We start from the raw sequence: 27,310 nt of genomic DNA on the forward strand, positions 1-27,310 counted from the left end.
TGTGATTGTGTATTTATGAATCCATCCATTTCGACCGAGTCTTTTAGTCTAAACCAAAAAACCTTAGGTAGTGTTTCTTCTTTTCCATAGATTTGCATCATTTTTTTAAGGAGAATCCTTAGTTGAGAGAGAATGGTCTGCTAGAGAAGCCCTAAGTTGTGATAAATGTTTGAGTTCTTGATATCGGTGCGAGAGAAGTGTATGCTAGAGGGTTAAAGAGAGACATGCGATAAAGTTTATATATAGTATTAGAGCAATGGCTTGAATGATTAGACCTAAAAATTGCAATTTTGGTTACAATCGAGTATACGGTTAGTACTTGTTGTTGTATACTCAATTCTTAGTAGAGAACCAATATGTAAATATATTTGTTTGATTTGTTGAATGTATTCACATTATATGATAGATCTTTTGTATTTTTAACTACAATGACTCCTCAAAAGCAGAGGATGAAGTATATGATTGGAAAATCAATATTTTAGGTCTTAGTACATGAATGTTATAAACTACAACATGTGTTTTTAATTGTAGTGTGTTACTACTCTTTATGTTTATAATTGTAATTTTTTTTAGTTTTAATTACAATTCGTAAAAAATGATTATTGATATTTTTAGTACTTTTTAATGAATATTATTAGTTTGGCATTAATGTTGCAATTGTGTAATCACATTCACATTTTTATCTTATTTGACATTATTGTATAAAGCAAAAAAACTTAGAATAGGAAGTTGCACTTGTTTAAAACTCTGTTTCAATCTATCAATATTTGTAATAAAAAATATTTATAGATTGTAATAGAACAAATTATTTTCAATTTTGGTCATAAAACAAAATAAAAAAGAGTCAAGATTGAATATGTTAATAGTTTTTGGGAGAAATAATTCAAGGGTTAAAAATCAACCATCAAAATAGTTGGAGGGTTAATAGTAAGCTATCATAATAGTTGGAGGACTTTTAGTTAGAACCGTTATGTTTAACGAAAAAATTAACAGAAGGGCCATTAGTGACCATTTCTGAAAATTTAAGGGGCGATTTATTTTCAAAAATAGTTTAAGGGCTAAAAGTAAGCGATCGAAGTAATTTGAGGACCACATAAGTAATTTGCCCTATTATATAATGGGGTAATCTATACGTTTAAACTATGCTTCAAATATTTCTTTTTATATGATCTTGTATGATATTACTTCATGTATATTTATTTTTATTTAAATTGTTATTTGTATATTAATTTTTGATTGAAATTGTTCCTTCTATATTTATTTTTATTTAAATTTACAACATAAACATTTAAAAGTATTTAAAATATTATAAAAAATCATAAATTTGTGTTGAAAAAATAGGCACAAAATTCACTTATATGTGTTATATCTATTTTTATTTTTCTAAGTTCTATTGCATACAAAACGCATATATTATGTTCCATTTCCAGACAAAGATGTTGTTGACTAAGGCGATGACGAAGTTGTTATTCATTCGTCTCCTTAATATTTAGATAGAGATATAAGTCTGTAAGTAAACCGATCGAACCGCATACAAGTCAAACCGGTCAAACCGAGAAACTAACGGTCCAAAATAGCTTGAACCAAACTCATCTAGTTCGGTGTATCAGTTCTTTGGTTGCGGAACCGTGCCACTAATCGACCGAACCACATGTTGTATTTTAGCTTAAATGAAGCTCACAGTTCTTTGATTCTTTCCTTCACTCTCACTCATGCTTCTTCAACTTCGACGCAACAAATCGAGAGATTAACCTATTGAATGGAGAGGCTATCCGCCTTCGGATTCCTTCATCAATCACGCCATTAACAGTTGCTCTATTCCTAAGACTCATAGTTAGTTCATAGATTAAATGTAGACGTTCGACCAATTTCATTCTAATATTTCAATTTCAACTTACGATTTAGCTTATTATAGATGCAAGGTAATATCTTATTTCTTTTCTTTATTTGAGCTATACAAATATAAATGTTTTAATGGACGAACGAGGTCGAAGGGAGGGTTTCCTCATATCCAAAGCAAATCGTTTTCTATACTATATTCTATTGAGTTTTCTGTACAAAACTTTCATTTTATGATATGAGATGAAACATTGATAAACAATAGGTTAATAAAGTTTCTTTGTTTATTTTCAGTGTATAAATATTGAAACAACTATTTGTTTATTGGCTAGAGTAGAAATTGTAGAACAATGATAGAATATGCTAGAGATTTAGGAGTTTAGGACTTGAAGAGGGAGTAATTCTCCTTTGAAGATAGGGCCGATTCTTTCTGAAATGATATGATATATATATTAGAGAATTTAGAACAATTTTCAAGCTTTGGTAGGATCACATTTGAGTGCATTGAATTTTTTATGCACTACTTTAGTGTTCAAGTCATTTGTTATTGATTCCTTAGTTTTTTAAGTACTAAATTATATTCATATTTGATGTTTCTAAATTATATTATTATTACCAAGAGTCTTCGGTTAATGCTCTCGGGGATATTTCTTTATTATATTCACCGAGAGCTATTTTTTTCAGCCTTTGTAGATAGTTTTAATGTTGCCTCAAGTTCGCCTATTTATTTATTCTTTTTCTCTCTTCTTACTTTCAATGCTGCTCCGATTCCGATTATTCACCGCCATCCGATTTCAATAGTCTTCTGATTCTGGCATCTCCGATATTCTTTCTTCGGTTTCACGTTGATGACTTCGATCCATCACACAGGAACAACATCAGTCGAGGTATCTCTTCATCCCTATGTTTCATTTATATGATGTTAGATTCTTACTTTAATGTGAAGGTTTTGTTGGATTATTGATTGTTATATCTACTTGTATGAATACTTTTGAAACTTGCATTGTTGCGTTTGTTAAGTTTTAGGTTAAGTTTGTTAATTTGTTGATTTGTTGCTTCCTAGTTGATTCTCATCCGTTTATTCGCCCGATCAATAGCTCGTTTAGTAGCTCTAGCCTTATGTTCTTGTCAATCCTTAGAAGTCACCGAAAAAATTTACATTACCGAGGGCATTCATTAGCTTTCAGTTATTTTTTAACTATTGGTGAGGGCATTCATTTGCTCTCGGAGATAATTATCATTACTTGCTCTTGGGGATATTTCTTCATTATATTCACCGAGAGCTATTTTTTCAGCCCTCAGAGATAGTTTTAATGTTGCCTCAAATTCGCCTCTTTCTTTCTTCTCTTACTCTCTTCTTCCATTCACCGCTGCTCCGATTCCGATTATTCACCGCCACCCGATTCCAATAGTCTTCCGATTCCGACATCTCCGATCTTCTTTAGGGCTACAAATGAGTCAAGCTACTCGTGAGCCACTCGCGAGCCACTCGATCAAAGCTCGACTTGAGCTTGACTTTGACCAAACTCGAGCCGACTCGTTTAAAATCCGAGTCAAGCTCGAGCTCATATAATATTTGCTCGATGACTTGTCGAGATTTTACGAGCCTAAGTATATAATATATATATTTTATTTATTTAATATTAAAACTCAAATAATATATTTTTACTCTCTCTTTCTTTTCAAAGCCCATATGAAGACCCACAATCCATAAGTAAAACCCTAATTTCTAACCTATTTACGACTCTTTATCTAACCTAATCTTCTTCATCTAATCGCATCTTCTTTCATTCTCATCTAACCTAATCTTCTTCATCTAACCTAATCTTCTTCATCTAATCGCCTCTTCTTTCATTCCTCCTTCATTTTCTCTTCCATTTTCACCATTTTCTTTTGCTCACTCTTTACCGTTTTTTCACTCTTAAATTTATTTTCACTTTTATGATAACTATTGTTTTTTATTTTTATTTAACTTTGATTTTTTTTTACCTTAAGGAAATCAGCAACAAAGAAAGGAAAAAACTATTTTATTGGTGAACTCAGTGTTAAGGTAAGTCTTGTTCATCTATCTTTTTTTCATATATTAAATGAAATTTATGCTTATATTTTTGATGAATATATACATTATTCTATACATTATTCTATACATAGTTTGGATGAATATATAAAATAACACTGATTGGTTATAAAAAAAGACTGGTTATAAAAAAAGACGGAAATAATTTTTTTTTAATAAATTATATATAATAAAAGTATATTATATTTAATATTGAAAGAGATAAAAAGGGTTAATATATTATATATAATAAAAATAATATTAAGATATAATAATTAGTTTAGTAGAAAAAGAAATAAAAATGGTTAATATTTTATTTATAATAAAAGTATATTATACTTTATATTTTATATTGAAAAGAGATAAAAAAAGTTAATATATTATATATAATAAAAATAGATATTATGGATATAATAATTAGTATGTTATAATATATAATATATATAATATATTACGGATAAAAATAGTTAATATATTATATATAATAAATGTTTATTATATATAATATTGAAAGAGATAAAAAATGTTAATATATTTTATATAATAAAAGTATAATATATATAATATTTAAAGTGAAAAAAAAGTTAATATATTTATTATATATAATATGGAGAGAAAAATATATATATATATATTATATATAATATGTTTAGAGAAAAAAATAATTTATAAGATTAATAATATATATTATAACATATAAAAAAAAATAATAAATTGTTGATATAAGTTAGATTCTTCCTATAATGTTTGAATCTTGTTATACTTGCACCCAAATAATTATTATGTTACATACTAAATTTTATCACCTATTTAATTAATTTTTCACTTTTTCAGAAAAAGAAGACATATCAAGAAATTTTGTTGCCGGTATCTACCTCAAAGTAAGTTAAATTTTAGTTATTTGTTTTAATATTTATTTTTTATATTAATTATTTTTAAGATTAAACATTTCATATTGTTGAATGCATGTAGTTGTACTTGTTCTATTATTGAAGAACATGAGTTAAAAAAATTAATATATTGAATGTTCAAACAATTTTTTTTATAGTTTTGTACTTTAATTTTTTAATTTTATGTTTTAGAATTTTATTTAGTAATGGTGATTTAATGTTTTGGATTATTATGTTTTAAAATTTTGAATAGTTATGATTGTTTTATATTTTAATTTTGAAATATCATGTTTTAAATTATTAATATGTATGAAAGTTTGATATTTTAATTTTATAAATAAATTTGGTTCGAGCTCGAATCGAGTTCAAATTCGAGCTCGAGCTTGAAAATTAAATTTTTGTTCAAGCTTTCGAGTCGAGCCGAGCTTATAGGTAATATAGTCGAGTCGAACTCGAGCTCAAATTTATAAGCTCGTTCGATCTCGAGTTCGAGTCGAGCTAATAAATATTTAATCGAGTCGAGCTCGAGCTTCAACAAGCTTGAGCTCGACTCGACTCATTTGCAACCCTAATCTTCTTCCTTCGGTTCCACGTTGACGACTTAGATCCATTGCACATGAACAGCAGCAGTAGAGCTATCTCTTCATCTCTCTATTTCATTTATATGATGTTATGTTCTTACTTTAATGTGAAAGGGTTTTGCTGAACTATTAATTGTTATATCTATTTGTATGAATACTTTTGAAACTTACATTGTGGCGTTTGTTAAGTTTTAGGTTAAGTTTGTTAATTTGTTAATTTGATGCTTCCTGGTCGATTCTCTTCCATTTATTCGTCCGATCAATAGCCCGTTGAGTAGTTCTAGCCTTATGTTCTTGTCGTTACTCAATAGTCATCGAAAAAATTTACATTGCCGAGATTATTTATAAACTTTCGGTTATTTTTTAACTATTGGCAAGGACATTCATTTGCTCTCGGAGATAAGTATTATTACCGAAAGTCTTCGGTTAATATTCTTGGGGATATTTCTTTATTATATTCACCGAGAACTATTTTTTTCAGCCCTCGAAGATAGTTTAATGTTGCCTCAAATTTGTCTCTTTCTTTTATTCTCATTCTCTCTTCTTCTTCGTTGACGACTTCGATCCATCGCACATGAACATCAATAATCGAGTTATCTCTTCATCTCTCTATTTCTTTTATATGATGTTAGGTTCTTACTTTAATGTGAAAAGGTTTTGCTGAATTATTGATTGTTATATATACTTGTATGAATACTTTTGAAACTTACATTGTTGCGTTAGTTATGTTTTATGTTAAGTTTGTTAATTTGTTGATTTTTTGCTTCCTACTTGATTCTCATCCATTTATTCGTTCGATCAATAGCCCGTTGAGTAGCTCTAGCCTTATGTTCTTATTGTTCCTTGGTAGTCACCGAAAAAATTTACATTGCTGAGGGCATTCATTAGTTTTTAGTTATTTTTTAACTTTTAGTGAGGGCATTCATTTGCTCTTGGAGATAATTATTATTACCTTCTCTCGAAGATATTTCTTTATTATATTTATCGAGAACTATTTTTTTCAGCCCTCAGAGATAGTTTTAATGTTGCCTCAAGTTCGCCTCTTTCTTTCTTTTTTTTTCTCTTATTCCTTTCACCCCTGTTTCGATTCCGATTATTCACCACCACCCGATTCCAATAGTCTTCATATTTCGGCATCTCCGATCTTTTTCCTTCGGTTTCACGTTGACGACTTAGATCCATCACACATGTACATCAGTAGTCGAGCTATCTCTTCATAACTCTGTTTCATTTATATGATGTTAGGTTTTTATTTTAATGTGAATGGCTTTTGCTGGATTATTGATTGTTATATCTATTTGTATGAATACTTTTGAAACTTGCATGGGTGTGTTTGTTAAGTTTTATGTTAAGTTTGTTAATTTGTTGATTTGCTGCTCCTTGGTCGAATCTCTTCCGTTTATTTTTCCGATCAATAGTCCGTTGAGTAGCTCTAGTCTACTGTTCTTGTCGATCCTCAACAATCATTGAAAAAATTTACTTTGCCGAGGGCATTCATTAGCTTTCGGTTATTTTTTAACTATTAGAGAGGGCATTCATTTGCTCTCAGAGATAATTATTATTACTGAGAGTCTTTGGTTAATGCTCTTGGGGATATTTCTGTATTATATTCACAGAGAGCTATTATTTTTAGCCCTCGAAGTTAGTTTTAATGTTGCCTCAAGTTCGCCTCTTTCTTTCTTCTATTTCTCTCTTCTTCCTTTCACCACTGCTCCGATTCCAATTATTCACCGCCGTTAGATTCTAATATTCTTCCAATTCCGGCATCTCCGATCTTCTTCCTTCGGTTTCACGTTGACGACTTCGATCCATCGCACATGAACAACAACAGTCGATGTACCTCTTCATCTCTCTATTTCATTTAAATGATGTTAGATTTTTATTTTAATGTGAAAGGGTTTGTTAGATTATTGATTGTTATATCTATTTGTATGAATACTTTTGAAACTTGCATTATTGCATTTGTTAGGTTTTATGTTAAGTTTGTTAATTTGTTGATTTCTTGCTTCCTGGTTGATTCTATTCCATTTATTCACCGATCATTAGCCTGTTGAGTAGCACTAGCCTTATGTTCTTGTCGTTCCTCAGAAGTCATCGAAAAAATTTACATTGTCAAGGGCATTCATTGGTTTACAATTATTTTTTAACTATTGGCAAGTGCATTCATTTGCTCTCGGAGATAATTATTATTACTAAGAGTCTTCGGTTAATGCTCTCGAGGATATTTTTTTATTATATTCACCGAGAACTATTTTTTTAACCCTTAGAGATAGTTTTAATCTTGTCTCAAGTTTGCCTCTTTCTTTCTTCTTTTTCTCTCTTCTTCCTTTCACCTCTGCTTCGATTCCGATTATTCACCGTCGCCCAATTCCAATAGTCTTCCTATTCCGGCATCTCCGATTTTTTTCCTTCAGTTTCACGTTGACGACTTCGATCCATCGCACATGAACATCAGTAGTCGATCTATCTCTTCATCTCCCTGTTTCATTTATATGATGTTAGGTTCTTATTTTAATGTGATAGGTTTGCTGGATTATTGATTGTTATATCTACTTGTATGAATACTTTTGAAATTTGGACTGACGTTTGTAAAGTTTTAGATTAAGTTTGCTAATTGGTTGATTTGTTACTTCCTCGATTCTTTTCTGTTTATTTGTCTGATCAATAACCCGTTGAGTAGTTCTACCCTTATGTTCTTGTCATTCCTCAACAGTCACTGAAAAAATTTACATTGACGAGGGCATTTATTAGCTTTCGGTTATTTTTTAACTATTGACGAGGGCATTCATTTTCTCTCGGAGATAGTTATTATTACCGAGAGTCTTCGGTTAATGCTCTCGAGGATATTTCTTTATTATATTCACTGAGAGCTATTTTTTTCAGCCAATGGAGATAGTTTTAACTTTGCCTCAAGTTCGCCTCTTTCTTTCTTCTCTTTCTCTCTTCTTCCTTTCACCCCTGCTCCGATTCCGATTATTCACCGCCGCCCGATTTTAATAGTCTTCCTATTCTTATGGAGATTTGTGACAAAGATTGGAAAATGGTTAGGTGGAGGAAATATAACATGGTCTTATAATATATGCACTAAAGTGTATATGAGATCGTATTCAAGAGTCAAAGCTCATTTACTAAAAAGAACTTGGAATTGTTAATTCTGCGGTTGTCACAAAAGATTAATTCAAACACATGGAAGAACTTTTGAATGAAGCATAATTGAGAAAGAATAATGCTCAACCAAAACAACTTCCACTACCTAATTTGCCTTCATCATATGTAGCATCAATTAATTTTTCTTTGCAAAGTGATGATCCAACAAAGAAGAAGAAAGGAACACTTGGGCCTCTTGAAAAAGCTTTTAACCTAAATGCTAGAGATGAACTACATTAAAAAAATTGCAAGATTTTTTTACACAGGTGGACTGTCTTTCAATATTGCTAGGAATCCACATTATGTTTGTGCCTTCAGTATGGCTACTCAACGAACGATTCCAGGTTATCTTCCACCCGAATACAATCTATTTAGAACCACACTCCTTCAAAAAGAAAAGGCTCATATTGAAAAGATATTAGAGCCAACAAAAAATGCTTAGAAACAAAAAGGTGTTAGTATTTGTAGTGATGGATAGTCGAATGTACAAAAAAGACCACTTATCAATATCATGGCGGTGTGTAAAAATGGTCATATGTTTGCCTCTTTTTCAGCATTCATTGATGATTTTTCTGATAATGATTCAATGCGCGACCGGGGGTTGATGTCTCCAACCAAATGGTGGGTTATCCATGGTGCTTCTGCACCAACTCTTCAAAGTTTAGCTTTAAAGTTACTTGGACAACCATCATCTTCTTCTTGTTGTGAGAGAAATTGGAGCACCTATAACTTCATACACTCATTGAAAAGGAACAATATAACTCCACAAAGAGCGAAAGATTTGGTGTATGTTCACTATAATATTTGTTTTTTATCAAGGAGGACTTCAAATATAAAGAAGGAGAAAGTAGATGTGGGATGTTGGAGCGAAATGTATTTGATTCTATGGACATAGAGGGTACTTCTATCCTTGAAATAACAATTTTTTCTTTTGATGAACCTGAATTGGAAGCAATTTTATTTACGGATGAAGACAATGTCGGCAATGAGATTAATTTGGATGATTTGTAATAAATTAATAATAATAACTATGTGTTCTGTTTTTGAATTGTAATGGATATTATAAAAAATGAATATGAGTTTCTATTTTTATTTATTTCAATATTAAATTTATATAAATATTATATATATAATTTGCGTATCATAAACGTATCGTATCCTATATTTTCAAAATTTGTCGTATCGCCGTATCTGATATGACACCCGTACCCGTGCAGCATAGTCCTATTCCGACATCTTTGATATTTTTTCCTTCGGTTTCACGTTGACTACTTCGATCCATCACACATGAACAGCAATAGTCGAGATATCTCTTCATTTCTCTGTTTCATTTATATGATGTTAGCTTTTTACTTTAATATGAAAAGGTTTTGCTGGATTATTAATTGTTATATCTATTTGTATGATGAATACTTTTGAAACTTGCATTACTACGTTTGTTAAGTTTTAGGTTAAGTTTGTTAATTTATTAATTTGCTTCTCCTCGGTCGATTCTCTTTTATTTATTCGTCCGATCAATAGCCCGTTAAGTAGTTCTAGCCTTATGTTCTTGTCATTCATCAACAATCACCGAAAAAATTTACATTGTCAAGGACATTCATTAGCTTTCGGTTATTTTTTAACTATTGACGAGATCATTCATTTGCTCTCAAAGATAATTATTATTACCGAGAGTCTTCGGCTAATGCTCTTGGGGATATTTCTTTATTATATTCACTAAGATCTATTTTTTAGCCATTGGAGATAGTTTTAATGTTGCATCAAGTTCGCCTCTTTATTATTTCTATTTCTCTCTTTTTCCTTTTTCCTTTCACCGCTACTCCGATTCTAATTATTTACTACCGCCCGATTCCAATAGTTTTCCGATTCTGGCATCTCCAATCTTCTTCCTTCGGTTTCACGTTGACAACTTTGATCCATCGCACATGAACAACAGTCAAGGTATCTCTTCATCTTTCTATTTTATTTAAATGATGTTAGGTTTTACTTTAATGTGAAAGGGTTTTGCTGGATTATTGATTGTTATATCTACTTGTATGAATACTTTTGAAACTTGCATTGTTGCGTTTGTTAAGTTTTAGGTTATGTTTGTTAATTTGTTGATTTGTTGCTTCTTGGTCGATTCTCTTTCATTTATTTGTCCGATCAATAGCCTGTTGAGTAGCTCTAGCCTTATGTTCTTGTCGTTCCTCAGTAGTCATTGAAAAAATTTACATTGCCGAGGGAATTCATTAGCTTTCGGTTATTTTTTAACTATTGGCGAGGGCATTCATTTAATCTCGGAGATAATTATTATTACCGAGAGTCTTGGCTAATGCTTTCGGGGATATTTCTTTATTATATTCACTGAAAGCTAATTTTTCAGCCCACAGAGATAGTTTTATCGTTGCCTCAAGTTCGCCTTTTTCTTCTCTTTCTCTCTTCTTCCTTTCACCGCTGCTCCGATTCTAATTATTCACTGCCGCCCAATTTCAATAATCTTACGATTCCGGCATCTCCGATCTTCCTTCAGTTTCACATTGATGACTTCGATCCATCGCACATGAACAGTAGCAGTCGAGGTATCTCTTCATCTCTCTGTTTCATTTATATAATATTAGGTTATTACTTTAATGTGAAAGTGTTTTACTGAATTATTGATTGTTATATCTACTTGTATGAATACTTTTGAAACTTGCATTGTTGCGTTTGTTAAGTTTTATGTTAAGTTTGTTAATTTGTTGATTTGTTGTTTCCTGGTTGATTCTCATCCATTTATTCGTCTGATCAATAGCCCGTTGAGTAACTCTAGCCTTATGTTCTTGTCGTTCTTTAACAGTCACCAAAAAAATTATATTGACGAGGGCATTCATAACTATTGGTGAGGGCATTCATTTGCACTCAAAGATAATTATTATTACCTTCTATCGGGGATATTTCTTTATTATATTCATCGAGAGTTATTTTTTCAGACCTCTGAAATAGTTTTAATGTTGCCTCAAGTTCGCCTCTTTCTTCTTTTACTCTCTTCTTCCATTTACTGTTGCTCCGATTTCGATTTTTCACTGTCGCCCGATTCCAATAATCTTACGATTCCGGCATCTCCGAGTTTCTTTCTTCAGTTTCACCTTAACAACTTTGATCCATGGCACATGAACAACAACAGTCGAGGTATCTCTTCATCTCTTTATTTCATTTATATGATGTTAGGTTCTTACTTTAATGTGAAAGAGTTTTGCTGGATTATTGATTGTTATATCTACTTGTATGAATACTTTTGAAACTTGCATTGTTGTGTTTGTTAAGTTTTAGGTTAAGTTTGTTAATTTGTTGATTTGTTGATTTGTTGCTTTCTGGTTAATTCTCATCCATTTATTCGTCTGATCAATAACCCGTTGAGTAACTCTAGCCTTATGTTCTTGTCGTTTTTTAACAGTCACCAAAAAAATTATATTGACGAGGGCATTCATAACTACTGGTGAGGGCATTCATAACTATTGGTGAGGGCATTCATTTGCACTCGAAGATAATTATTATTACCTTCTATCGGGGATATTTCTTTATTATATTCATCGAGAGTTATTTTTTCAGACATCGGAGATAGTTTTAATGTTGCCTCAAGTTCGCCTCTTTCTTCTCTTACTCTCTTCTTCCATTTACTGTTGCTCCGATTTCGATTTTTCACCGTCGTCCGATTCCAATAATCTTACGATTCCGGCATCTCTGAGTTTCTTTCTTCAGTTTCACCTTAACAACTTTGATCCATCGCACATGAACAACAACAGTCGAGGTATCTCTTCATCTCTTTATTTCATTTATATGATGTTGGGTTCTTACTTTAATGTGAAAGAGTTTTGCTGGATTATTGATTGTTATATCTACTTGTATGAATACTTTTGAAACTTGCATTATTGTGTTTGTTAAGTTTTAGGTTAAGTTTGTTAATTTGTTGATTTATTGCTTTCTGGTTGATTCTCATCCATTTATTCGTCTGATCAATAGTCCATTAAGTAGCTCTAGCCTTATGTTCTTGTCGTTCTTTAGTAGTCACCGAAAAAAATTACATTGCCGAGGGAATTCATTAGCTTTCGGTTATTTTTTAACTATTGGCGAAGGCATTCATTTGCTCTCGAAGATAATTATTATTACCTTCTCTTGGAAATATTTCTTTATTATATTCACTGAGAGCTATTTTTTCAACCCTCAAAGATAGTTTTAATGTTGCCTCAAGTTCGCATCTTTCTTTCTTCTCTTACTCTCTTCTTCCGTTCACCGCTGTTCCGATTATTCACCGCTGCCAGATTCCAATAGTCTTACGATTTCGGCATCTCCGAGTTTCTTCCTTCAGTTTCACGTTTTTGGATGACAAGAGTATGAGAGGGTCATTGGAATGGGATCCAGGGTGAGGTCCACCTAGTTTATAGGAGATTTACGGGGTGGAAGTCAATCACGGGGAGGGATCAAGAGTACGAGCATTTGAATACTAAATTACAAGAGGAGACTTCAAAAAGAGAACAATTGGAGACTATAGTACTTGAGACAAAAAGACAAATGGAATGACAAAGAGAAGAATTCCAGAACCAGCTAGTGACTTTTATGGCGAGATATCCTCCACCTCCACCTACAGATCAGTCTGGTATATGATATATTTAAACCTTCTTTTATCTTTTAATACTTTGATCGATATATTGGATGATTGGAATTTTGGTTTATTAGATAATTGTATTTTTGGATGAATTGAGATTTAGGTTTATTGGATAATTGTATTTTTGGATTTTGGTATATGAAATTCGGTATTTTTAATTTGTGTATGATTTCTGTCTGAAATTGATTGGTTTAAATAGGTAATATTCAATTTATAATCGTTTTATTTAAAAAAAATAATCATAGCCGAGAGAGAGCAATAGGTTTCTACTCTCGGTAAATATATTCTTTGATTGCCCTCGCAAATAACCTATTATTTTCACTGAGAGCCTTTGAATGCCCTCGCAAATACTCTATTATTTTCGCCGAGAGCCTTTGATTGTCCTCGCAAATATTCTATTCTTTTCACCAATAATTGTATCACTAAAATACTTCGAGAGCATTTATTGCCCTCGATGAAAAGTATCACCGAAGGCATTTGGGTTTTCTCTAAGGGTTTTTTCTCTCCTTAAAAATCATTTTTTTACTAGTGCTCTCGTCCCAAAATGACCATTTCTGATCCCAAAATAGACCTAAATGTTTTGAAATAACCATTTCGGGTGATTTCTAGTCCCAAAATCACCATTTCGGAATATTTCTGAATATTTATCTACTTCATGGTTCATTTATTTATTTTTAATTTGTTTCTTTTGTTTTTGTAGAGCAAAGAAACATAAAAAGAAGGCGACCCAAGAAGATAATTCACCAAAACTCTCACAGAAAAAAGTAGTCCACAACATATTTTTAACGAGGACCTTGTCTTTTGACTTTTTAAAACTTTTTCAACTATTTCCAGATCAACGAAAAGAGGTTGTGAAGGCCATAGACTTTATCTCTCTTCTGTCACTCTCCCTTTCAAAATGTCTTGGCAAAATCACAAGTTATCTCGTCAAAAAGTTTGATTGTGCGTTCATCCTATAGAGTGTGGCGAGGAGTAAAAATTGAAGAAGTGGATGTTCAAATCGTATTAGGCATCCCTGGAGGGGAGATGGACATTGTAGAATATGAGGGAAACGAGACCGATACAAAGTTGAAGGCCTTTAGGACTCAATGGGGTAACCCGGTAAATGGCGGTCCTATTGTGATCGATATGCCAAAGAAAATCAAGGAGAACAAAGTAACTAAAAAACGACATTTCCAAGGACCACAGACATTCCTTATCGTAAGTAATCTTTGTCTGAAATTGATTGGTTTAAATAGGTAATATTCAGTTTACAACCGTTTTATTTTAAAAAAAAATAATCATAGCCGAGAGCAATAGGTTTCTACTCTCGGTAAATATATTCTTTGATTGCCCTCGCAAATAGCCTATTCTTTTCACTAAGATCCTTTGAATGCCCTCGCAAACACTCTATTATTTTCGCCGAGAGCCTTTGATTGTCCTCGCAAATATTCTATTCTTTTCACCAATAATTGTATCACTAAAACACTTCAAGAGCATTTATTGCCCTCGGTAAAAAGTATGACCGAAGGCATTTGGGTTTTCTCTGAGAGTTTTTGCTCTCCTTAAAAATCATTTTTTTACTAGTGCTCTCATCCCAAAATGACCATTTCTGATCCCAAAATAGACTTAAACGTTCTGAAATAACCATTTCGTGTGATTTCTAGTCCCAAAATCACCATTTCGGAATATTTATGAATGTTTATCTACTTCATGGTTCATTTATTTATTTTTAATTTGTTTCTTTTGTTTTTGTAGAGCAAAGAAACGTAAAAAGAAGGCGACCCAAGAAGATAATTCACCAAAACTCTCACAAAAAAAAGTAGCCCACAACATATTTTTAACGAGGACCTCGTCTTTTAGCCTTTTAAAACTTTTTCAACTACTGCCAGATCAACGAAAAGAGGTTGTGAAGGCCATAGACTTTATCTCTCTTTTGTCACTCTCTCTTTCAAAATGTCCTAGCAAAATCTCACGTTATCTCGTCAAAAAGTTTGACTGTGCTCATTGTGCGTTCATCCTATAGAGTGGCGAGGAGTAAAAATTGAAGAAGTGGATGTTCAAATCGTATTAGGCATCCCTGGAGGGGAGTTGGACATTGTAGAATATGAGAGAAACGATACCGATACAAAGTTGAAGGCCTTTAGGACTCAATGGGGTAACCCGATAAATGGTGGTCCTATTGTGATCGATATGCCAAAGAAAATCAACGAAAACAAAGCAGCTGACAATAATTTCAAGATAGACTTCCTACTATATGTTGTCAGCTGCTTTTTCTAGTGTGATCACCAGGGTCAACTATCCAGGTATATCTCAAAATTTACATATGGTATATGTATTGTTAATAATCATGAAATTTGTTTTTGTACTTGTAGGTTTAGATTTCTGAAATCTATTTCAAATATTCGTAATATTCCAAAGTTTAATTGGTGCAAATTCGTACTTAATGAATTAGTTGAATCATGCAAAAGATGGCAGCTGAACAAAAACGACATTTTCAAGGACCACAGACATTCTTTATCGTAAGTAATCTTTGTCATCACTACTTTATTTTGGTGGTTGCAAATGTAAATATTTTTAACATATGTATGTTTTCAGTTGTGCTACTTATATAGGGTTAGCAACCCTGAACTCCATGATGAGCACCGATTTCATATACTATAATGTTAGAATGGCATGAAATTGAAGGTTAGGTTGGAAATAGATATGGAAAATGGAGGATTCGGACGTGGAAACGATGTTAGGCGCCTTCCACTTCCACCTCAGCATGTGGTGGAGAACGAGGAGAATAATTTGATTTGAAAGTCATGTATCAAAATCCAAAATTTCTTATTGATTAAGTTCATGAAAAAATAGGAATATTTAATACAACACCAGAAGATATCATACATGTCAACTTGTAAGTCACTATTTTATATCATACTTAAAGACGACTCATATATATCATATTTTAATATGACTTTGCAGATCTTTTTCTCAATTATATACGAAAGTCATTATTATGTTGTTTGCATCAATATGACAAAGAGGTTAATCAAAATCATCGACAACCTCTCATTACCAAAAAATGTCATGGAAAAATAAATGTCACAACTTGGCAACTGGTAATTTCAACTTTCTCAATGTTAAAGTGTTTTTTGAAATCTATGTTAAATTTAACTTCATTGGTAAAACAGATAGTTTCCTTCTTGGAGTTCTTCAGCACTATCGACTCTAAAATCGCAACTGCAATAGCTAAATTTCGATTCAAAGTTTTGAAATTAGCTTGACAAAACAATACTAATACAACAGTGGAATATACTCTATGAGACATATTCAAACTTATTTGGGTAATAAAAAGTGGGATTATGGTTTTATCATAAAACATGTAAGTTACATATTTAACTTATTGATTGTTTTATAATTCTTAATGAAACTTGTTTTTTTAGGCAAAATGATTTCTTGAGGCTTTCCGAGTAAAATATTGTACGCTCATCATATTGTCAAAATTGAACAGGAAGTTGGACTATATTTATGACAAATATCTAGAAGCTATAAGAGATGAATCTCCCAAAATGTACAATTTGTTTTCTTCTAGAGGTGCTATAAAGAAAGGACACGAAATTATTTAGTTTTCTACTCTTCAATTGTTTTTGTTTTTTCTAGTCTTCAATTGTTTTCGATTTTCTAGACACGAAATGATAAAGTATTATATAGAATCTCCACTCTTTTTGGTCCCGAAATGATGACTTCGAGTCCCAAAATGATGATTTTGGATCCCAAAATGATGATTTCGGGAGCCAAAATTGATATTTCGCGTCTCGAAATATCAATTACTATCAAAATGATCATATAATTACTATCTCCGTTGAATGTTATCCCCACACACATTATCTTCGGGATATGTTTGAGAGGACAAAGTTGATGTGAAGGAAAATTGAGTCAACAATGGATCATTCCACTGTTGTTATTGTGTTGAATCTTGCACTATTGCTGATGTGGCTGTATTTCCCTAATACCAAAAACAATGGAATTATAAATACCTTTTTTCACATTATATATCACAACAACTATCATTAACATCTATTAAATAATTAGGACAACCCTTGTTTCCTGATCTCGGAGACGACTTCTTAGGGATTTTCTCAATTAAAAATTGTTTCATCTTTATTGGTGGTCGTCCTCGACTTCTAACTTTGTTAGGAGAGTGTGTCAAAATGGATGTTTATGGAGATGCTTTTGTGGTTTTGTCTTTAGATGATTATGTGCTTCCATGATTAAGTGACATAAACTGTTTCATCAAGCCTTTTATGTCTTTAAATGGTTTTGTCTTTAAATGGATTTCAAAAAAGAACAATTGTCTTAATATTTTACTCCAACTTGTTGAACCTCTTCCATCAACATAGTTAGACTATTATGACATTTTTTTCTTCCACAAACATATTTGAATCATAAATATTGGTGATAGTTTGATATTCACGCTTAATATCGTTACGCCACCGGTCCATTATATAACACATTGGTACCTCATTAACCCTTAATTTTTCAACACAGCCATGATATGCCTACACAAAATACCTTTGAACTCAAACAATCGACATTGACATTTAACATTATAGTCCAGTTCGATATAATGCACTTTGTAAGAAATGTTCTCCATTAACCCCTAAAACAATTTCTTCAACTTTAAATATACAAGATGTCCATCAATTACTGAGATGTTGCACAACATCAACCCTCTAACTTGTTCTTGAACCAACTTAAATAGATCTAGAGTGTAGAAGGCTTAGTATTGCCTTTCAAGGAAATCCACTGACAGTTGGTATCAAAGAATTAAACAATTGAAAATCCAATTTTTTCTCTCTCGATATTTCTCAACAAAGCCCTATCATATTACTCGACGAATTGTTTGAGGGATGTTTTGGACTGCACGTAGTCATCAAAGAATGCGTTCATACTTTCACTCCGTTGAGATGTGGACATCCCGACCTAAAATTGTCCTTTCACATAAACAGATATCCATTTAGATCTTTCCAAAAATAAAAAATTCAACCAGCATTATCTTCTAGATAATCTTCTATTAGTCTAATCCAATCATCTTCGCATTGTTGAATAATTATGGAGTTGTATACTATGTTTTTCAGTCTCTTCTTTATTAAATGGTATTCAGTATGGATTCCAAGTTTTGTATGAATAAAAACATTCGAAATGGACATTTTGGGACACTAAATATGAAATTTTGGGTTATTTCCCTCGAAATTGCATTTTCTAGAGGTCGAAATATCTCAAAAATTCATCGGGTACCTTTCAGTTTCAACATGAGGTGATTTGTTCAGGTTCACTGCTTCATCTACTACATCTCTTTATTGGTTTTCTGAAAGTTTGAACAAAATTGTTAAATAATTTGATCCGAACTGAATAATATTATTAAATAACTAACATCTAAAAAAACGAAATAACATTTAGGTTATCATACAAAAATAAACTCAATAATATTATTAAATAACTAGATCTGAAAAAACGAAATACTATTAGAGTTTTGGTTGGGAGAAAATTTTCGCCGAAATAAAATATTTTTCCATCCTAGATTTTGAGTTTTATCCTTTTATACCCATTTTTTTTTCACCTACCCACTTGGTAAGACATTCAGACCATCCTTATCCATGACCAAATAATGGGTATGATGTTGGTCATAGATGATCATGTCAATTTATCATAACCAAATATTGGGTCATTCCATGACCAAAACCAAAACCATGTGATTTGGTCTTTATTTTTGTCAAGTTATGACAAAAATCACAACCATGGTCATCTAATCAAATGCTGACATTTGTCAGCATCTGATTGGTTGCCCAGATTTTCTTTATTTCTTATCTTTAAAATCCGATTTTAATATTATTTATAATTTTTTTTTAAAAAAATTATATCAAAATTCATAATTTTTCGAGATCTATAAATAGAGACCACTCTTGCTATATTTCGGAGCACAAAAAAATCACAATTTTCTACATTTTTACTAATTATCCTCATTTGTTTACAATTATTCATAATTAATATGTATAAAAATATTATTACGTATAAAAATTAGAAATTAAATATTATTATTATATTTAAAAATTATTTATTATTTTTTTAATTTAAAAATAAAAATAATATTTTTTAATTCATGATTAAGATTTGGTTGGTCATAGATAAGCACAATGACCAAGATCTTAGTCATAAAACTGTTTTAATAATCAAGACCATGACCAAAAAAATGGGTCATGGATAAAGATGACCTCGGCTGAGTTTATCATTTCTTTTAAAATATTCAGATTAAATTTTAATAAAAAGATCCAAATAATTAATAAGATTTTTTTTCATCAAAGAAGCTCTTGGTGTTGGTGACACGTTGCAAATGGGTTTGGAACTTAGCTGAAGTCGCATAGGACGACATAGTCCACAACAATGAAAAAACCTATCTCAACACCAAACTGAATATTTTCATTTCGCTGCTTCCAAGCCAATCAAGTCCATTTCTTCTCAATCTTCTGCAGCTTAACAGACCTCACTGCTCAGCCACAATACACACACAGTTTCCATGGCGTTATCTGTCGTGGACACCGAATACCTCAAGCAGATCGACAGAGCTCGTCGAGATCTTCGTGCTCTCATCTCCAACAAGAATTGCGCTCCTATTATGCTTCGCTTGGCGTATTCTCTCTCTCTCCCTCCCGAAATCTATCTCTTTAACTAATGTCTTACTCTCGATGATGATTTTCCGTCGCTCTAGGTGGCATGACGCTGGGACTTATGATGTAACCACTAAAACTGGCGGCCCCAATGGCTCAATCAGAAATGAGGAGGAGTCTAATCATGGCTCTAACAACGGCTTGAAGATCGCAATTGATTTTTGCGGTAACTTTCTTGCTGCTTATCTTTGTATTGCATGGAAATAAAAGGGGGAAAGGAAATCTGGAAGGATTTTTATTTAGTTTTTTTAACATACTTTTCTTATTAATTAATTGCAGAAACTGTAAAGGCTAGATGCCCAAAGATTTCATATGCTGATCTTTACCAGGTAACCATTTCATTTTATGTTACCATTTACCTAGTTTGCTGATAATAGAGATTAATGACTGCCTCTTCAGATAATTAAACAGTACATTATTTGGTTACTAGGTGATGATGAAAAGAAAGATTTGTGAACCCTTGGTTAGCAATGTTCCTGGGATGTGGGTCCTCAGGAACTTAAAACAAATCATGAGCTACAAAACAAGATTTATTTTAATGAGAGATGAAATTATAAAGCAGAATTAAAAAATATCATATTCCTGGATGTTCTTGATGATAAGATTCACAAAACAAAATGTCAAAAGGTTATGTGCAATGTATTCATGTTTTGAGTGCTTTCTTGCGTCTGGGGTTTAAGTTTTTGTTATTATTTGAGTACCCTGCAGCAGTAAACAGTGAAATAGAGGTGTAGCTCTTATGGTCTCTATAAAATTATTGATTTGTTTGTGTTTTAAGTATGAAGCATTCATGGTGAACAACTACTGTGGTATTTTTCTGTAGCTTGCTGGAGTTGTCGCAGTTGAAGTCACTGGAGGACCAACTGTTGATTTTGTTCCTGGTAGAAAGGTGTGCCATTATTTTCTCACATGGATGGAGTGTTTTATTTCTGGCTTGTAATAAATATTGAGTTTTCTTTTAGGACTCCATGATTTCTCCAAAGGAAGGCCGACTTCCAAATGCCTCTAAAGGTAAAACTTTAATCATTCTACACATCCAAAGATATTATCCCCAGGTTTTGTATCCTTTGAGAAAAATAAAAATCATGTTTCATGTTGTAATTTCTGACAATGAATGAGCTGTAACTTATTACATTTTTTGGTTGTTAAGGTTGATGGGGTTATAACAGTGTGTTAGCTTCCAAACTGAAGTGTCATGTGCAACTTCTGGTGTTCTAAAAAAAATGCACCAGGAAGTTGTTAGATGCCCATATTTCCTATCTTATACTTAAGCATCATATGAAAATATGTGAATAAAGCAACAAAAGGTGTAAATTGTCCTTATGGCTAGACTAGGACCATCTTTGGGAATACTATTTATGTGGGTTTAGCGAATAACTTATTGGAATCACAAGCACTTTGCTATGCAATTGGAAGGTAATCCAGGTATAGAAACAAAGAAGAAAGGTGAGGTCCGTTCCTTTCAGGATTGAGAGGCCAATAATGATGTAAAGTGCAAGAACTACGCTCCTATATCTCATCTGTTTCTACTTCTTAGTCCTTTTAAGTATCGTCTGCAGTTGTCATATGGTGGGTGGATAGTAGTAAAAAATGGATATATAAGTTTTAGTACTTTGATAATACCAAGATGATCGAATAATAGTTCAGATATATCACCATGTTACTAGGAACCAAATCATCCCACTGTTGACGTTCTCTTGTCTATATTACTCCTAGCACACTGTCATCATCCTTCTTAGTTCTATATACCATGATAAAAGATGAATAACAGGACCCCCAATATGCTAATATCCTGAAACACCATCTAATAGTTCCTTAGTTTTCACCATGAAGAGGTTAGTAGTAAATCTGAAAAACTTAATGCACTTTCTGACTTTTGTTAGATGGCAATGCTGAACATTTTCATTTTCTTGATTGTTTTGTTCAAAATGTGAAAAGGTCTTTTAACCAACTATTTCAGTCTGGCCGGAAGTTTGCCAATGCAATTGCCTAACTGACGGCACTTTGACTGATCTTCTTTCTTTGACTTTTTTCAAATCCATCTGTAGTTTCTTTAGCTCCTCAAAGCAGCAATTATGGATCCTTTGTGGTCTTCATAGTCTTAAATTGTGGATTTTTTTTATTTGTTTAGCAGTAACTTTCAGAAGGTTAAAAGGCTATAAGATAGCCATCTTCTGGTTCTCATAGATATGCAGATTGGATTTTTGGTTGAGCTGCTTTTATTAACATGGATTTGAATGTTGAATATATCCTATTTCATGCACTAATGACCAAATCTTTTAGAAAATCTTAAAAAATCCATGTCAACTCCTGCTTGTGAGTGGTGTCAACTATACTCCTAAGAATTCACACATGACACATGCATGATACTGTGTAAATACAGCCATTGGTAATTGTGTAATAATAAAAACTTTATCATCATCTTTCTTTTCAGGTGCCCAACATCTGAGGGACATTTTCTATAGGATGAATCTGAGTGACAAAGATATCGTGGCACTATCAGGAGGCCACACACTGGTATGAATAATGAGCTTTATACGTTCCTTTTTTTCTTCGCTTTTTCAGATTCCTTTAGTCCCTTTTTTTCTATGTTCCATTGATATTTTGACAATTCTTTATTTGACTTTACATGCAAACTTTACACAACCTTTTTCTCTGTGAAATTAATTGTGAGGTGGGATATTTATTTTTCACCATTTTTGTTGGTTTTTGTGGTAATGCCTGAGTATTCTTATGCAGGGAAGGGCACATCCCGAAAGATCAGGTTTTGATGGCCCTTGGACTAAGGATCCTCTGAAGTTTGATAATTCTTATTTCATGTAGGGTTATTATAAATGCTTAGATGAATTATTTATTGTGATCTTAGCAGTAGCAGGAATGAAGTATTTTAGATTTTGAGTGCTCTAACATGTTATGATTATTATGCAGAGAGCTTTTGAATGGAGAGTCAGAAGGACTGTTGAGACTTCCAACAGATAAGGTCTTAGTGGAGGATCCTGTGTTCCGCCCTTTAGTTAACTTGTATGCAAAGGTAATGTAAATTTGAAAGGTTCATGTCTACCAATCACAAGGATTATTCTATTCACTGTGTGTATAGCCAGCACAACAAGCATATCAGAAATTGCGATATAAAATTGAAGGGTTAGATTAAATGCCATACAAAACAGTTTTTTTTGTTCTTTTATGGAGGGAAGACACTTATTAAAAGCACATTTTGTTCTAAAGTATAAACATCAACATTCACATATTAATGTATGTGTCTTCTCGCAAGTATTGTCAAATCTTAGCTTAGCTAGAGCCTAGAAGGGTAGCTTATAATGGATTTTGTAAGGAGAGTTCAATATATAATCCTGAGGCAGCTAGTCCCCACATAGAGAATAAAGACAATTGAGTCAGGTTAATGAAACTAATCAGACTCTATGAATCAATCAATAGCCATGCTATTTGATTAGGGATAGTTTAAGACTGTTTGTTTGTTTGTCTGTCTGGTGGTAAACTGTTAAAACGAAATAGGTAAGGTTGTTTTGGATGGCCATGTGTTGTTCTCTTACTTTGAGTTTGATATAAAATGTGATAAAGATGTCTTTTATTTAGTAGAGAAACTGTCAATAAAAAAATGAATGTTTCCAAATATGTTTTGATATGATGATCCCTAGCTAGCTAGCTATAAATTTGTTACTGATAATTTGAAGTAATTGGTGGTGGGGTGGGGGCAGGATGAAGAAGAATTTTTCAAGCAATACGCAATATCACACAAGAAACTGTCTGAATTAGGGTTCATCGACCCAAAAAGCAGCTGTGCAGTAGATAAAAGTGAGGGTGTGGTATTGGCACAAAGTGCGGTGGGAATTGCTGTTGCTGCTGCAGTTGTGGTTTTGTCGTACCTGTATGAAGTTCGTAAGAAAATGAAATGAAGGTTGGTTTTCTTCTTCTGCAGTAAGTAAAATTGGTAATAAGTTCAGACAAACCATTCCATTCCATTCCATTACATTACATTCTAAAAAAAGTGTTATTTAGATGAAAGAAGGGTTGTGATATTATAACATGCTGCATGCTATGTATGCTCTCTCATATCATAGATGGTGGATGATCTCCTCCTCCTCTATAATAAAAATAATAATAAAAGGTCTGATTGAAACATAAGATATAAGATGATCTGGCTTTGAATTTGGTATATTTATTTTTATCTATGTAACATGTGATGTGTAGTACTGGAGTCTCAGAATCTCTCAATAATATATGGTATGGGGAGGAGAGTTGAAAAACTCTTCTTCTCTCCTCATCCAATTCCATCCAATCTAGCAGAGTGTAGTGTAGATGACTGCTGGCTAATATATCTTTACAATAATTTAGGACTTGAGTGAGATATGAAACACACACTAGAATAATAATAATAATAATAAACTGAGGAAGGGGGTAGCTTTTGATAGAAGGGATTAAAACTAAAAATAGGGTGGTGGCCATGTGAATGATGGGGAGAAGAGATGAGGGAGGGCAGTGGGCAATGTCAGAGTTGGTAACAAAATTAGGTTGAGAATCACATGGGGTTTGGTTTGATTTGGTTTTTTGGAGAAGAAATATGATGATGATTATGAAGAGGAGTAGGTAAAAGAAAGAAAGAGCTAGGTTAAGAGGAAGAGTCTAATTTGCAGCAGAAGCAGCAGCACATGATAGCATGAGACTTGATGAGTTGGTTCTTTCTTATCTTTTTTTATGCTTGTTTGCCTCATGGGACAACCTCATTTATTCAATTTTCTATCTGTTCTCATATTCCTATATCTTTAAATCTAATACCTCAAAAATAAAGAGGGATGAAAACATGCAATGCAAATCCCCCCTATATAAAATATAATAAATGAAAACAGCTGAGGACAGATAACAACCAATTCTTCTAATATTAAATATCATTCACCACCACCACCACCCATAATAACAATCTATGTTTTTCCATTTCTATTATTACAATTAACTTCTTAATTTGTCAATTCAAAACACAAGCAGTAGTAGTAGTGTAGTGGAGTAAGTGGGCATAGATTTTGACATGGTAATTATTATTTATCTTGTAATTAAAATGAATCTAGGTTAATAATAATAATAATGAAAAAGCCAATCAAAATCAATATGTGGAAAACAGGTGAAAGATGAAACCTGCCCCTTGCATCACGACAACCGGAAAAAAAGGGTGAAAAGGTAGGTAGATAGGTAGGTAGGTAACATTATTATGTATTATTATTCACTATTGCACATGACACCCCCTTCTTCAACTAAGGCTTACTTTGATTTATGCTAAATTCATATATTTTATTTTATTTTATTTTTCATTCATTAAAATAGTAAAATATATTTAATTTATTTTATAAAATTTTAAATAACCACTTTTCATCTTATTGGATTTTTTTTAAAAAAAAACCCACAAACAAGCCCTAAATAGACACATTTCTCTCTCATTCTCACTATACACAAAGAAACAACAAGAAGTTGATGGTAAGAAAGAGTTAAGAATGGTGATGATGATGATGATTCATAGTCACCCGTTATTTTCAGAGTGAAAGGAGAGGAGATAAAGATGAACAAGAGTCATGTGGGACCAGGGTTGGTGGGCTAACAATTGGAGCTTGTTACTTTGATCTTTTTTTTATTTATTTAATATTAAATAAAAATAAAAACTATAAACTTTCTATTCATACCCTCTTATCATTCTCAAATGTTTGAGATGAGCTATTTACATAATAACTATTTGTGCCTTTTGATAAGTGGTTCTTGAACATGATTTTGGTTTATTAGATCGACTCTTTTCAATCAGTCGTGGTTTTGTTGTTTCAAAAATTATAATTCTCTCGATTGTAACTTTATTTTCTGAATTTGCATAAAATTGCTCCAAACTTGCAACACAAGGTTATGGAGAAAAAAAAAAGTAAGATCAAAGTGGGGGAAGATGAACCAAAGCTCACAATCACAACCCCACAACTAATCTTTTTATTTTCTTTTAATATTCACCATCTCCCCAACCTAACCCTTCTAGAAGCCTTTATTTAGTTGTCCTTTTTTTTTGGCTAAGATCTCATGTACCCCAATAGTATATATAAACTTTAAGAATCATAACTACCACTTATATTTCTATGGTAATCATAAAAATAGCCACACCCACTTTCACCTTCCCCTTCAATTATTTATTATCATCAATAATATATATATGTAAAAGGGAAATGTATTATTTACTTCGACAAAATGTGAGGTAATCCGATTTGAGAGTTATAACTATAAACTAATTTGTCGGCCCAAACACGATGAGACGCGCACAACAACATTGCTTTCATCATAATTTGAAGAAGGTTTATATATAATCTTATCTTAATGCGGCGGTGAGTACTAATTTATTAAATTATTTGTAACGTAATCAAGTAATGACTTAGATAGGGATTTAGTTATTAAAGTATATGGGTGTTAGGGTAACCAAACTTATATATATATAGCTATATATATAAATAATTAATTAAACAGTAATATGATGTAATTGGTTATGGCCCCCTAAACAAGCAAACAAACAATTAATTATTTATTTATTAGGAAGCATTTACACTATTTATAAACTAAATTAATCACCTCTGAATTGATTGTTTACATTTTGTTCTTACAAGTATACATAGAGAGGATATATAGTTGAAATTAACTATGATGGTATCTTTAATTCTCTTTACCAAAGCTGTCAAAAGTGAATTAAAGTACATACTAATGCAACAATAATTATTAACTATATTTGTGTAGATATGAATTAAGTTTACTTTAGAACTAGTTTGACATTGTTTTAAATTTTTTTAACAAAAACACATTAATTGCATCATTTCTTTTTCAATCATTGATTCATCGATCAAGTGATCAAAACACTCTTATCCTTGTTTTTTTTTTAAATCTAACCATATCAAACATACTCTTAGCCTTGTTTTTTTTTTCAAAAAAAATCTAACCATATCAAACATTATTTCACCTACTTTTCATCCATCACATTATACAATTTATTAACTTCAATATTAAATAAGAAAGGATAAAAGAAAAAAATTTGGAGGAGATAATGACGTGTTATCATATATTTAATTCTGTAAGATATATTTGTAAATGAGATAATTGTTTTTTCAGCGTAGCCGCATCTATTTCTGGAATATAGTCGAGTTCACTCATTTTTTTTTTCCATTTGCAAGTCTAAATTTATGAAGTTTTGTTTATGTAGGGAATCAATTTACAATATGATTAGCTGAAAAATTAATAAAATTTCACTATTTTTTATATGGGAAATGATAGAGAGTGAAAAAAATATGACAAAAATTTATTGAAAAATGAGGTGGCATGGTTTAATTGGATTGAAAATTTAATATGAGAGAGAATAGTCATATTTTTCATTCGTCACCTCATTTCTCTTTTTATATCCTCACACTTTTTCTCGTTTTAATATCACTCTCTCAATTTCTTCAATCCATTCTCATTATAAA

At 32.0% G+C, this 27,310-nt stretch overlaps 1 protein-coding gene across 1 annotated transcript; it reads left to right on the top strand.

Annotated features, from left to right (window-relative positions):
* Positions 1-19,569: 19,569 nt before the first annotated feature.
* LOC124926227 (L-ascorbate peroxidase 3-like) lies at positions 19,570-24,017 on the top strand. The gene is made up of 9 exons (XM_047466421.1): positions 19,570-19,788; positions 19,868-19,992; positions 20,106-20,155; positions 20,650-20,715; positions 20,789-20,837; positions 22,261-22,343; positions 22,566-22,645; positions 22,755-22,857; positions 23,543-24,017. The coding sequence occupies exons 1-9, from the start codon at positions 19,676-19,678 to the stop codon at positions 23,738-23,740; spliced, it is 867 nt and encodes a 288-aa protein (XP_047322377.1). The 5' UTR covers positions 19,570-19,675; the 3' UTR covers positions 23,741-24,017.
* Positions 24,018-27,310: the final 3,293 nt, after the last annotated feature.

This window comes from Impatiens glandulifera, chromosome 2 (assembly GCF_907164915.1).
Source record: "Impatiens glandulifera chromosome 2, dImpGla2.1, whole genome shotgun sequence".
Lineage (NCBI taxonomy): Eukaryota > Viridiplantae > Streptophyta > Magnoliopsida > Ericales > Balsaminaceae > Impatiens > Impatiens glandulifera.

Excerpts from the sequence above, each read along its gene's own strand:
- LOC124926227 (XM_047466421.1), top strand. The coding sequence starts at position 19,676 with ATGGCGTTATCTGTCGTGGACACCGAATACCTCAAGCAGATCGACAGA. Across the intron at positions 22,344-22,565 it reads TATCAGGAGGCCACACACTG|GGAAGGGCACATCCCGAAAG; the intron begins GTATGAATAATG and ends ATTCTTATGCAG. Across the intron at positions 22,858-23,542 it reads TAGTTAACTTGTATGCAAAG|GATGAAGAAGAATTTTTCAA; the intron begins GTAATGTAAATT and ends GGGTGGGGGCAG.